The sequence below is a fragment of the Zonotrichia albicollis genome, chromosome 34, assembly GCF_047830755.1.
Source record: "Zonotrichia albicollis isolate bZonAlb1 chromosome 34, bZonAlb1.hap1, whole genome shotgun sequence".
Lineage (NCBI taxonomy): Eukaryota > Metazoa > Chordata > Aves > Passeriformes > Passerellidae > Zonotrichia > Zonotrichia albicollis.
The window spans coordinates 1,848,058-1,860,917 of NC_133852.1; the positions used below are offsets into that span (position 1 = coordinate 1,848,058).

The 12,860-nt window shown below is 61.6% G+C and overlaps 2 protein-coding genes across 2 annotated transcripts in view; both read right to left on the reverse strand.

Annotated features, from left to right (window-relative positions):
* LOC141726394 (solute carrier family 22 member 6-A-like) overlaps positions 1-6,234 on the reverse strand; it is a 9,086-nt gene extending 2,852 nt beyond the window's left edge. The window contains 10 exon segments of the mRNA XM_074531258.1: positions 37-251; positions 597-712; positions 796-919; positions 1,006-1,174; positions 1,839-1,993; positions 2,105-2,148; positions 2,150-2,209; positions 3,067-3,136; positions 3,138-3,696; positions 6,015-6,234. Coding sequence (XP_074387359.1) covers positions 37-251; positions 597-712; positions 796-919; positions 1,006-1,174; positions 1,839-1,993; positions 2,105-2,148; positions 2,150-2,209; positions 3,067-3,136; positions 3,138-3,670 — 1,486 coding nt within the window. The 5' untranslated portion in view covers positions 3,671-3,696; positions 6,015-6,234.
* Positions 6,235-7,854: 1,620 nt separating this feature from the next.
* On the reverse strand, positions 7,855-12,799 carry DRAP1 (DR1 associated protein 1). The gene is made up of 7 exons (XM_074531281.1): positions 12,576-12,799; positions 12,081-12,153; positions 11,558-11,651; positions 10,912-11,031; positions 9,821-9,908; positions 9,241-9,323; positions 7,855-8,234 (listed from the first exon to the last, which is right to left on the reverse strand). Exons 1-7 carry the CDS (start codon positions 12,615-12,617, stop codon positions 8,120-8,122), a joined length of 615 nt encoding a protein of 204 aa, XP_074387382.1. The 5' UTR covers positions 12,618-12,799; the 3' UTR covers positions 7,855-8,119.
* Positions 12,800-12,860: the final 61 nt, after the last annotated feature.

Sequence of the window (12,860 nt, forward strand, 5' to 3'; positions counted from 1 at the left end):
GTGGCCAGAGTGATGGACACCACCCTCCACACCCACCTGTGGGCACGAAGATGTTGGCCACGATGACCAGCCCGGCCAAGAACAAGGTCACCATGAGCGAGAGCCGCCGGCCAACGTAGCTCAGGGACACGGTCACCACCACCTTGGCCGGGAAGTCAACGGCGCCGAAAATCACCTGGATGAGGTAAATGCTGACCCCGAAGTTCTGCAGGTCCATGGCCAGGCCGTAATAGGAGAAACTGATGGAGAACCTGGAGCAAGGTGGGAGAGAGGGGACCTTGAGGTGACATCACCTTGGTGGGACAGGATGGGACGGGGATGGCAGGTGGGGGAGGAGAGGGTGAGGTCACTGGTTGGGTGTCCAGGTGTCCATCCTTCCCTTCATGCATCTGAGTCTGACCAGTCTTGTGTCCACCCATCCATCTGTCCATCCATCATCCATCCATCATCCATCCATCCATCATCCATCATCCATCCATCCATCCTCCATCCATCCATCCATCCATCCATCCATCCATCCATCCGTCCGTCCGTCCATCCGTCTGTCCGTCCATCCGTCCGTCCGTCTGTCCGTCCCTCCTCGCCCCCAGCCCCACCAGACGATGGACAGGCAGAAGAAGATGTGGCGGATCACAGGGGTCCGGACCAGGTCGGAGACGGTGTAGGAGGATTTCAGAGCTGCCAACTCCTCCTTCATGTTGGACTTCAACATCTGGGACAGAGGAAAGGGGAGATGTTGGCGAGGGGGCTGGGGGTGGTCTCCAGCCCCCCATCCCCACCACGGGGCCACCAGACCTCCACCGTGATCTTCTCGCCCTCCTCCTTGCGGTTGTTGAAGGTGGCCACGCGCTGCAGGACCTTCACCGCCTGCTCGGCCTTGCCCGAGAGCACCAACCACCGTGCCGACTCCGCCAGCCACCTGCGGCCGGCCAGGGGAAACTGAGGCACGGCCAGCACGCCCCCCACCACATCCCCAGGGCCTCCCCGAGGGGCCCAAGGTCCTACCAGGAGTAGAGGAGGAAGACGAAGAAGGGCAGGGACACGGAGAGCTGGAGCCAGCGCCAGTGGGGGACGGCGTAGGCCACCCCGGCCAGGATGATCTGGCCCAGCGTGTAGGCGAAGCCGGTGATGGCCACGGTGATGGCGCGGTACGGCGTGGGGATCCACTCCACCACTGCCGGGGACACGGGGACACGGCTCACTCGGGGTGTCCCCACGGAGATGGGACCGTCCTGGTCAGTGCGGCCACCCCAGCATGGTCAGATGTGTCCACACCGTGTGACCCCAGCATGGCCACAGGGATGTCCTTGCTCATGGACACTGGGATGTCCTCGCCATGGCCATTGGGTTGTCCCCGCCATGGCCATTGGGTTGTCCCCATCCGTGGCCATTGGGACATCCTTATCCATGGTTTTCCCCACCCATGACCATTGGGTTGTCTCTACCCATGGCCACAGGGATGTCCCCACCCATGGCCATTGGGACATCCTTATCCATGGTTGTCCCCACCTCTAACCATTGGCTTGTCCACTTCCATGGTTATTGTGTTGTCCCCACCCATGACCATTGCACTGCCCCCCATGGTCATTGCATTGTCCCCATCCATGGCCACAGGGATGTCCCCACCCATGGCCATGGCCATGTCCCCATCCATGACCATTGGGCTGTCCCCACCAAGGTCATTGGGTTGTCCCCCTCCACGTCCACGTCCATGTCCCCACCCAGCCCAGGGCCGTCCCCATCCATGGCCACAGGGTTGTCCCCACCAAGGTCATTGGGTTGTCCCTCTCCATGTCCATGTCCCCACCCTGCCCAGGGCCGTCCCCGTGTCCCCTCACCCAGGCAGGCGATGCTGAGGCCGAAGCCGGACAGCGCCATCCCGCCGGCGAAGCGGAACGCGCAGTAGGAGGCGTAGTTGGGGGCGAAGGCCGTGCACGTGCCCATCACCCCCAGCTGCAGGTAGGACCACATCAGCATGGCCTTGCGGCCAAACCTGCAACGGGAGCCACTGGGAGCACTGGGAGCACTGGGAGCACCGGGATGGGCTGTGCAGAGCCCCCAGGGAAACTGAGGCATGGAGGGGGGGGGGCTGTGCTGCCTTTACCTGTCTGAGAGGCCCCCCAGGACCAGGGCGCCCACCAGGACCCCCCGCCATGTAGATGGACTGGGCCATCTGCCGCAGCTGCCGGTAGGCACAGACCAGGTCCCACTGCGGGGACAGGGGGGACATCTGTCAGTCAGTCTGTCTGTCTGCATTTCCATCCATGGATCCACTGATCCATTGATCCACTGATCCACTGATCCATTGCTCCATCCATCCATCCATCCATCATCCATCCATCCATCCATCCATCCATCCATCCATCCATCCATCCATCCATTCATCCATCCATCCATCCATCATCCATCCATCCATCATCCATCCATCATCCATCCATCCATCCATCCATCCATCCATCCATCCATCCATCATCCACCCATCCATCCATCCATCCATCCCTCCATCCCCCATCCATCCATCCATCCATCCATCCATCCATCCATCATCCATCCATCCATCCATCCATTCATCCATCCATCCATCCATCCACCCATCATCCATCCATCCATCCATCCATCCATCCATCCATCCATCATCCATCCATCCATCATCCATCCATCCATCCATCCATCATCCATCCATCATCCATCATCCATCCATCCATCATCCATCCATCCATCCATCCATCCATCATCCATCCATCCATCCATCATCCATCCATCCATCCATCCATCCATCCATCCATCCGTCCATCCATCCATCCATCCATCCATCCATCATCCATCCATCCATGCATCCATTCATCCATCATCCATCCATCATTCATCCATCCATCCATCATCCATCCATGCATCCATTCATCCATCATCCATCCATCCATCCATCATCCATCCATCCATCCATCCATCCATCCCTTGTCCCACCTCACCCCAAATCCCACCCCGTCTCTGCAGAGCTGTTGTCCCCCCCAGGACACCGTGGTCACCTCCCCACCCTCCCCGTCCCCGTTGTCCCCGTGTCCCCACCTCGGTGACGATGGTGGCCACGTAGATGCTGCGGTCGTAGTCCCACCCGTCACGGCACGGCTCGGTGGCCCGGGCCCCCGCCGGTGACATTGGCCATGTAGCGCCGGCAGGACCCCAGGGTGACATCGGGGGACCCCAGGGTGACATTGGGCCACCCCAGCATGGCACCAGCGGGGCCCAAGGTGTCATTGGGGGACCCCCAGGTGCCATCAGGTTGGACATTGGTGCCATTGGGTGACCCCACGGTGCCACCGAGTGTGACATGTGTGTCACTGGCACTGTGGGCACCACTGGGGGACCTCAGGGTGGCACCAGGTGACCCCGAGGTGCCACCAGGAGAGCTCAGGGCGGTGTTGGAGCCTCTCAAGTTGTCACGAGGGGCTGCTGAGGTGGCACCGGGTGATGCTGGGGTGGCACCGGGCGGTGCTGGGGTGGCACCGGGGACAGCAGGGACGCGGCAGCGGTGCGGGGGCACGGCGGCAGTGAAGTTCTGGAGAAGGTTGTGGCTGGCCATGAGCAGGATGGGCACCGCCAGCAGCGCCGTCTGCAGCACCTGGAACCGGCCCAGGCCCCCGACCTGCGCCAGCACCGCCCCGAACGGCATGGCGGGGACACGGGGACACGGGGACACTGCTGGGGACAGAGGGACACTGCTGGGGACAGGGGGACAGTGATGGACACGGGGACACTGCTGGGGACAGGGGGACACTGATGGGGACAAGGGGACACTGCTGGGGACAGAGGGACACTGCTGGGGACAGGGGGACAGTGATGGACACGGGGACAGTGATGGACACGGGGACACTGCTGGGGACAGGGGGACACTGATGGACACGGGGACATGGTGGGGACACGGACACTGCTGGGGACAGAGGGACACTGATGGACACGGGGACAGTGATGGGGACATGGGGACAGTGATGGACACGGGGACACGGACACTGCTGGGGACAGGGGGACAGTGATGGACAGAGGAACAGTGATGGACACGGGGACACTGCCGGACAGAGGAACACTGCTGGGGACAGAGGGACACTGCTGGACACGAGGACACTGCTGGGGACAGGGGGACACTGATGGACACGGGGACAGTGATGGACAGAGGAACAGTGATGGACACAGGGACACGGACACTGCTGGACAGAGGGACACTGATGGACACGGGGACAGTGATGGGGACATGGGGACAGTGATGGACACGAGGACAGTGATGGACACGGGGACACGGACACTGCTGGGGACAGGGGGACACTGCTGGGGACAGAGGGACAGTGATGGACACGGGGACAGTGATGGGGACAGGGGGGACACTGATGGACACGGGGATAGTGATGGACACGGGGACAGTGATGGACACGGGGACAGTGATGGACACGGGGACACGGACACTGCTGGACAGAGGGACAATGCTGGACATGGGGACAATGGTCGACAGAGGGACACCGGGGCCTGGGGACATCTTCACCCATGGGCACAGCAGGACATGGGGACAGCGGGACATGGGACACAGGGACAGGGGGACACAGGGGACACAGCCACCCCCAGGGCCATGGGGACAGGGGACAGGGAGGTGACACCGCTGAGCTGGGGCCACCAGGATGTGGGGACAGGGGACACGGGCACCCAGAGACGGGCAGGGGACGTGGTGGCCCCTGGGGACGGTGTCACCGCTCGCGTCACTGGTCCCCAACCCCTCCCGATGTCCCCGTCCCCTCCCAGCACGTCCCTGTCCCCTCGGCAGCTCCCCAGGGATGGGGACATCCGGCCAGCTGTGCCTCCTGTCCCCTCCCTGGTGTCCCCAAACCCTCCCTGGTGTCCCCAAACCCTCCCTGGTGTCCCCAACCTGTCCCATGTTCCCTCTGTGATGTCCCCAAACCCTCCCTGGTGTCCCCAAACCCTCCCTGGTGTCCCCCACCATCCTCATCCATGTCCCCAACCTGTCCCATGTCCCCACCATGTCCCCAACCTGTCCCGTGTCCCCTCTGGGATGTCCCCAACCCAACCCCTGTCCCCACCACACCCCCCATGATGTCCCCAGCTTGTCCCGGGGTCCCCCCACGATGTCCCCAACCTGTCCAACGTCCCCTCCCCTCCCTAAGAGGAAAACAATGTCCCCAATGTCCCCCAACAATGTCCCCCAACAATGTCCCCAATGTCCCCCAACAATGTCCCCCAACAATGTCCCCAAATCCCCAACAATGTCCCCAACCCCTCCCTGGTGTCCCAACCTGTTGTTCCTGTGTCCCCCAAATGTCCCCCCCAGTCCTGTCCCCTCCTGTCCCCTCCCGTCCTCCAGGTGCCACCCCCACCCCGAGGTGCCCCCATTGTCCCCATCTGTCCCAGACCCCGCCTGTGCCCCCGTCCCGGGGGTCCCCCAATTGTCCCCGTCCCCCTGTCCCTCTGTCCCTCTGTCCGTCTGTCCCCCTGTCCCTCTGTCCGTCTGTCCCCCTGTCCCTGTCTGTCTGTCCGTCTGTCCCCGTCCCTGTCCCTCTGTCCGTCTGTCCCTCTGTCCCCGTGTCCCACCTACTCTCCTGGCACTGTCCCTGTCCCCCTGTCCCTCTGTCCTCCTGTCCCCCTGTGCCTGTCCATCTGTCTGTCCCCCTGTGCCTGTCCCTGTCCCCCCGTCCCCCTGTCCCTCTGTCCCCCTGTCCCTCTGTCCTCGTGTCCCACCTGCTCTCCTGGCACTGTCCCTGTCCGTCTGTCCCTCTGTCTGTCTGTCTGTCCCCCTGTCCCTGTCCCCCCCGTCCCCCTGTCCGTCTGTCCCCCCGTGTCCCACCTGCTCTGTCTGTCCGTCTGTCCCGCTGTCCCCGTGTCCCACCTACTCTCCTGGCACTGTCCTCCTGTCCCTCTGTCCGTCCCGCTGTCCCTGTCTCTGTCCCGTCCCTGTCCCCCTGTCCCTCTGTCCGTCCCGCTGTCCCTGTCCCTGTCCCCGTGTCCGTCTGTCCCACCTGCTCTCCCGCTCAGTCCGTCCGTTCCGTCCGTCCCCGCCGCGCTCCCCCGTTACACAACGAGGCCGATTCGCCGCCTTTGGTGCCACCGGGATTAACGGGGGGGGGGGGGGGGGGGGAAATTCCAGCGCCGCGGGGGGGTCCGGGGGCCTCCGCTCCCCCCGCGGGGGCTGCGAGGGACCACGGGGACCCCCGGGACCCCTCCCCACATTTAGGGACCCCCGGAGACCCCTCCTCATAATCAGGGACCCCCCGAGACCCCTCGAGACCACCCCCACATTTATGGACCCCCCGAGACCCCCCCCCCCGCGACCACCCCCACATTTAGGGGACCCCTCCCTTACATTTCGGGAACCCCCAAAAAGATCGGGACCCCCCCCGAGACGACCCCCTCCCACATTTAGGGACCCCCCCCCACCTGTTGGTGTCCCCCAAGACCCCTCCACATTTAGGGACTCCCCAAAGGATCGGGACCCTCCCGAGACCCTTCCTCACATTTAGGGACCCCTCCCACATTTAGGGGTGCGCCTATAGAAGCCCCTAAACCCGTACGGATCCCCCCTGAGCCCCTATAAATCCCCCCAAGCCCCCCAAAATCCCCCCAAGCCCCCCAAAATCCCCCCGAGCCCTTATAAACCCCCCCGAGTCCCTACAGACCCCCCCAAACCCCCCCAGACCCCCCAAAATCCCTTTAAAGCTCCTTTAGGGCCTGGGGTCCCCAATAGGAGCTCATTGACCCCCCCAGACCCCTCTGACCCCCCCCCATTTTAGGGTCCTGCACCCCCCCCAGAAACCCCAAGAACCCCAAACCCCCCCCAAAAAACCCCAAAATCCGCTCAGAGCCCCAAGACCCCCCTATAAATCCCTACAGCCCCCCAAAACCCCCCAAAAACCCAAAATCCTCTACAGACCCCCAAGACCCCCCTATAAACCCTTACAGGCCCCCAAAATCCTATAAACCACCCCAAAAAAAACCCCAAAATCTTCTACAGACCCCCCAAGACCCCCCTATAAACCCCTACAGCCCTCCAAAATCCCAAAACCCTCCCAAATCCCCCCCAAATCCCCCCCAAAATCCGCTCGGATCCCCCAAAAAGCTCCCATAGGGTCCTCTGGGGGCTCTGACGCCCCCTGGTGGCCGAAAGCGGAAATGGGAATTTGGGGAGGGGTCCTGGAAATTTGGGGGGTCCTGGGAATTTGGGGAGGAGTCCTGGGAATTTGAGGGGCGGGGTTTCCTAAATTTGGGGGGGTCCTGGAAATTTGGGGAGGGGTCTCAGGAATTTTTGGGGTCCCAGAATTCGGGGGGTTCCAGGAATTTGAGGGGGGGGGTCCCGGGAATTCAGTCGAATTTTTTTTAGGGGGGAACTCAGGGTATTTGGGGAGGGGGTCGCAAAATTTTTTAGGAGAAAATTCCTAAGTTTTGGGGTCCCAGGGGTTTTTTTGGGGAGGGTCTCAGGGTTTTATTTTGGAGTGGGGTTCCAGGGTTGTTGGGCTCTCAGGGCTTTATTTTGGGGGGGGGGGGGGGTCCCAAGATTTGGGGTCCCAGAGTTTTTGGGGTCTCAGGGTTTTTTGGGGGGGGGTCCCAAGGGGTTTTCTTGGGGGGTGTGGGGGACTGAGGGATTTCTTTGGGGTGGGGTCCCAGAATTTTTTAAGGGAAAACTCAAGAGATTTTGGGGATCCCAGGATTATTTGGGGGGGGGGATTCCAAAATTTTTTTGGGGGGGGTCCCAAAGTTTTTTTATGAGAAAATTCAGACTTTTGGGGTCCCAGGGATTTTTTGGGGTCTCAGGATTTTTTTGGGGGGGTGGTCCCAGCTTTGTCTGTTTTTTTTTTGGGGGGGTCCATCTGGAAACAGGAACTTTATTGAGCCGATACAAAACCCCCGACTCAGCAAAAGCCCCCAAAGAGCCCCAAAATCACCCCCCGACCCCCCCCCACCCCCAAAAAGGGGTCCCGGCTGTGTCCGGGGGGGTCCCAGCGCTCCCAGTGCCCCCCCCAAACTGGGGCCAGGCCCAGCTCCCAGTAAGGCCCGACCCCGGATTGGGGGAAATTCTGGAGAATTTGGTAAAAATGGTGGGGGGGGGGGGCGCTAAGAGTCGTAATCTTCATCCTCCTCCTCCTCGTGGCGGGCGCGGGGGGGGGCCGGGGGCCGGGGGGAGCCCCCCAGGGAGACCCCCCGGGAGGGAGGGGGGGCCCAGGGGGGCGAACGGGACCCCGGGGCTGGGGGGGAAAGGGGAAAATGAGGGGGGAAAACGGCAAAAAAACCTAAATTCTCCCAAAAATATAAACCCAAATAAAACCCCCAAAAAACTGCCAAAAAAACACAAAAAAACACAAAAAAACCCCCAAAAAACCCCGAAAAACAAAAAAAAAAAATCCCCAAAACCCTCAAAAAACTGCCAAAAAAAACACAAAAAAACCCCCTAAAAAACGCAAAAAAAAAACCCCAAAAAATCCCCGAAAAACAAAAAAAAAACACCCCCCAAACCCTCAAAAAACTTCAAAAAAAACAAACCAAAAAACCCAACCCCCCCAAAAAAAATGGAAAAAAAAACCCTAAAAAACTCCCAAAAAACCCTCCCAAAAAACCACAAAAAAACTCCAAAAAAATCCCAGAAAAACACAAAAAACCCCCCCAAAACCCTCAAAAAACTTCAAAAAAAAACAAACCAAAAAAACCCCAACCCCCCCAAAAAAAAAAAACAGAAAAAAAAAACCCAAAAAACCCCAAACAGCCCCAAACCCACCCAAAAAACCCCAAACCCACCCAAAAAAACCTCAACCTCCCCAAAAGAACACCCCAAAAAAATCCCCCCAAAAAAACCCACCCGCCCAAAAAACACCCAAATCCCCCCAAAAAGAACCCAAGCCCCCCCAAAACCCCCTCAACAAAACTCCAAAAAATCCCCCCAAAAAAACCCCAACCCCCCTAAAAAAAACTCCAAACAGCCCCTAAATCCCCTTCAAAAAAACCCAAACTCCCCCAAAAACCTCAAATCCCCCATTTAAAACCCCCCAAAAAACCCCTAAATCACCCAAAAAAACCCCCAAAAAACTCCCAACCCCCCATAACAAAAACTCAAAAAACCAAAAAAAAACCCCCAAACACCCACAAAAAAACCCCAAAAAACCCCAAACTCTTCCAAAACCCCACTGCATCCTTCCCAAAAAAAACCCCAAAAACCCCAAATCCCCCCAAAAACCCCAAACCCCCCCCAGACCGCACCTGGTGAAGGTGAGCGGGGGCGGGGCCGGGGGCGGGGCCGGGGTCTCCTCGTCCCCATCGCTGTCGCTGTCCTCAGAGTCCTCCTGGGGGGGGAGGGGGGCACTGAGGGGACCCCTCCCCAAAATCCGACCCCAAATCCCAGGGGACCCCCAAAACACCCCCGGAATGAACCAGAAATACCAAAGCCCCCCCCCAGGACACCTCAATTCCCTCTGGGACCCCCCAAAATCCCCCCAGGACCCCCCAAAATCCACCTGGGAACCCCCAAAATTCACCTGGGAACCCCCCAAAAAAATCCCCCCAGAGAGAACCCAGAAACCCCAATCCCCCCCCCAGGACCCCCCAAATCCCATTGGGTCCCCCCAAATCGCCCCAGGGACCCCCCAAATTCCCCCCAAGACCTCCCAAATCCCCCTAAAACCCCCCAAGATGGGACCCAGAAATCCCAAACTGCCCCCCCAGGACCCCCCAAATCCCCCAAAACACCTCCAGGACCCCCCAGTTCTCCCCCAGGACCCCTCAAATGCCCCCAGGACCCCAAAATCCCCCCCCCCCCAAATCCCCCAGGACCCCTCCCCACCTCCTGTTCCGAGTCTGTCCCCGATTGTTTCGGGGTCCCCTTGGCCCCGGGACCCCCGTTCTTGCGGCCACTGCCCGGGCGGCGCCCCCTGCAAGAGACCCCCACCCCAATTAGAGACCCCCCCTCAATTAGAGACAACCCCTCAATTAGAGACCCCCCCAATTAGAGACCCTCCCTCAATTAGAGACCCCCCCTCAATTAGAGACAACCCCCAATTAGAAACACCCCTTATTAGAAACCCCTCTCATTAGAGTTCCCCCCCAATTAGAGACCCCTCTCATTAGATACCCCCTTCAATTAGAGACCCCCTGTGGTTAGAGACCACCCCCAATTAGAGACCACCCCTCATTAGAGACCCCCCCCAACTACAGACCCCCCTCATTACAGACCCCTCCTCATTAGGGACGCCCCTGACCCCAAATCCCCCTCAGGGACCCCAAAACTGCCCCAAATCCCCCTCAAGGAGCTCAGGTGTGGGGAGGGTCTCCCAGGTGAGTCCCAGAGGAACCTGGGGGGTCCCCCAGGTGTCCCAAGAGGGTCCCCAAGGTGTCCCCCAGGTGTCTAAAGGGTCCTCAGGGCTCCGCAGGTGTCCCCAAGTGCTGCAGGATGTCCCCCAGCTATGCCACAAGTGTCCCCAAGGTGTTCAGAAATGTCCCCAAGGTGTCCCCAGGTGTGCCCAGGTATGCCCCAGGTGTACCCACAGTACCCCAGGTGTGTCCCCAGGGCTGTCCCCAGGTGTTGGGGTGTGTCCCCAGGTGTGCCCAGGTGTACCTACAGTACCCCAGGTGTGTCCCCAGGGCTGTCGCCAGGTGTGTCCCAGGTGTCCCCAGGTGTGTGCCCAGGTGTACCCACCTGCGGGGCGCCCTGTCCCCGTTGCCATGGGTGTATCCCAATATCCCCCAGGTGTATCCCAGGTGTGACCCAGGTGTGCCCCAGGTGTGCCCAGGTGTACCCACCTGCAGGGCGCCCTGTCCCCATCGCTGTGGGTGTATCCCAATATCCCCCAGGTGTTGGGGTGTGTCCCCAGGTGTATCTCAGGTGTCCCCAGGTGTCCCCAGGTGTGCCCCAGGTGTGTGCCCAGGTGTACCCACCTGCGGGGCGCCCTGTCCCCGTCGCCGTGGGCGTCGTCGCCGTCCCCCTGCATGTCGGGCACGGCGGCCACCAGGTCCTTGAGGAAGTCGAACTGCTGCTCCAGCTCGATGCACTGCTTCCTGTGGGCGGGGCCTCAGACCACGCCCACGCACAACCGGCCACGCCCACCGACAGCCCGCTCCCACCCACACCTGCCTGGTCCCACCCACAGCCCGCCTGGCCACGCCCAGTGCACCTGGACAAGCCACACCCACCCGGCCACGCCCAACACACCTGAGACAGCCACGCCCATCCCAAAAGGTGCCTCAGGTGTGTCAGGGACCCTTCCCCACCTCCCTGAGGCGGCCCAGGTGGGGACAGGTGGAGATAGGTGGGGACAGATGAGGCCAGCTAGGGACAGGTAAGGACAGGTGAGAGACAGGTAAGGACAGGTGAGCACAGGTGAGGCACTCACAGGTGAGGGACACCTGGAGATACCTGGGGACAGGTGAGGGACACCTGAGGCACTCACAGGTAGGGGACACCTGAGCACAGGTGAGGGACAGGTGAGGACAGGTGAGGGACAGGTGAGCACAGGTGAGGCACTCACAGGTGAGGGACACCTGGAGACACCTGGGGACAGGTGAGGACACCCGAGGCACTCACAGGTGTGACGTTGTCATGGTCTTGGCGTTGCGGGACTGGGTCACGTGACACGCCTTGCGCAGCAGCGACTCCAGGAACAGCTCCAGGGCCCGCGCTGGGAACGCACAGGTAAGGACGGACAGACGGACGGACAGGCGGGCAGGTAACACCCCCAGGAACACAGCTAACACCCCCCAGGTGTGCAGGACAGACAAACAGGTACACAGGTGACAGCCCCGGGGACACCCCACAGGTGTGCAGGGATGGACAGGTGTGCAGGGGACGGACAGACGGACAGATGTGTGGGGACAGACACACAGGTGTGCAGGTAACACCCTCCAGGTGTGCAGGGGGACACCCCCAGGGACACAGGAGACACCCCCCAGGGACACAGGTGAGCAAGGCAGGGTCCCAGGTAAGCAGGGCGGGGTCCCAGGAGTGCCCAGGTGTGCAGGGTGGGGTCACAGGTGTGCCCAGGTGAGTGGGGCAGGGTCCCAGACGTTTCCAGGTGTGCCCAGGTGTGCCCAGGTGTGCCAGAGGATACAGATGATGACGGGCACAGCGGCTGCCACCTTCCCGATCTCCTCGTCCGTCTGCATGATCTTCTTGATCCGCGCCTGCACAGAGCCCCGCCCTCACCTGAGCGCTCACCTGGAGAGCCCCGCCCACACCTTCAGAGCCCCGCCCTCACCTGAGCGCTCACCTGGAGAGCCCCGCCCACACCTGGAGAGCTCTGCCCTCACCTGAGCCCCCTCACATGGTGAGCCCCGCCCACCCATTCGGCCACGCCCCCACCTCTCCCCACACGCCCACTCCCGCCCGCCCAAACCCCGCCCACCCTCAGCCTTGCCCCGCCCTCCCCACGGTTCCCATGGTGACCCTCTCGACCCCACCCTCGCTGCCATAGTGACCTGACCCCCGCCCCGCCCGTTGCCACGGCAACCCCCGTTTCCCCGCCCTGCCCGTTGCCATGGTAACCCCCATTCCCGCCTCCCCCTAGGCTGTCATGGCGGCCCCGTCTCTCCCTCAGAGCCGGTACCGGCGGGAAGCGCGCGTTGTATTTCTTCTTCTTGCTCGGCATGGCCGCCTCGCTGGCCCCGGGGACTCCCGGGGGATCCCGGCCGGTCCCGCCCGGCCCCGCTCCCGCCGCTCCCGGCCCCGCTCCGGCCGCTCCCGGCCCGGCCCCGGCCCCGGCCCCGCTCGGCTCCGCCGCGGCCTCCCCGGCGCGCCCCGCCCCGCCCCTTCCGGGACGAGGCCACGCCCCTTCCCGCCAAAGCCCCGCCCCGCCGGAGGCAGAGCCAAAATGGACCCGCCCCTGTAAATA

Bases quoted from the DNA above. Each gene is read 5' to 3' on its own strand.
- DRAP1 (XM_074531281.1), bottom strand. From the start codon at position 12,617: ATGCCGAGCAAGAAGAAGAAATACAACGCGCGCTTCCCGCCG. The intron at 12,154-12,575 runs GTACCGGCTCTG...GGCTCTGTGCAG, and splicing joins ACAACGCGCGCTTCCCGCCG to GCGCGGATCAAGAAGATCAT. The intron at 11,032-11,557 runs GTGAGTGCCTCG...CCCCGCCCACAG, and splicing joins ACCATGACAACGTCACACCT to GAAGCAGTGCATCGAGCTGG.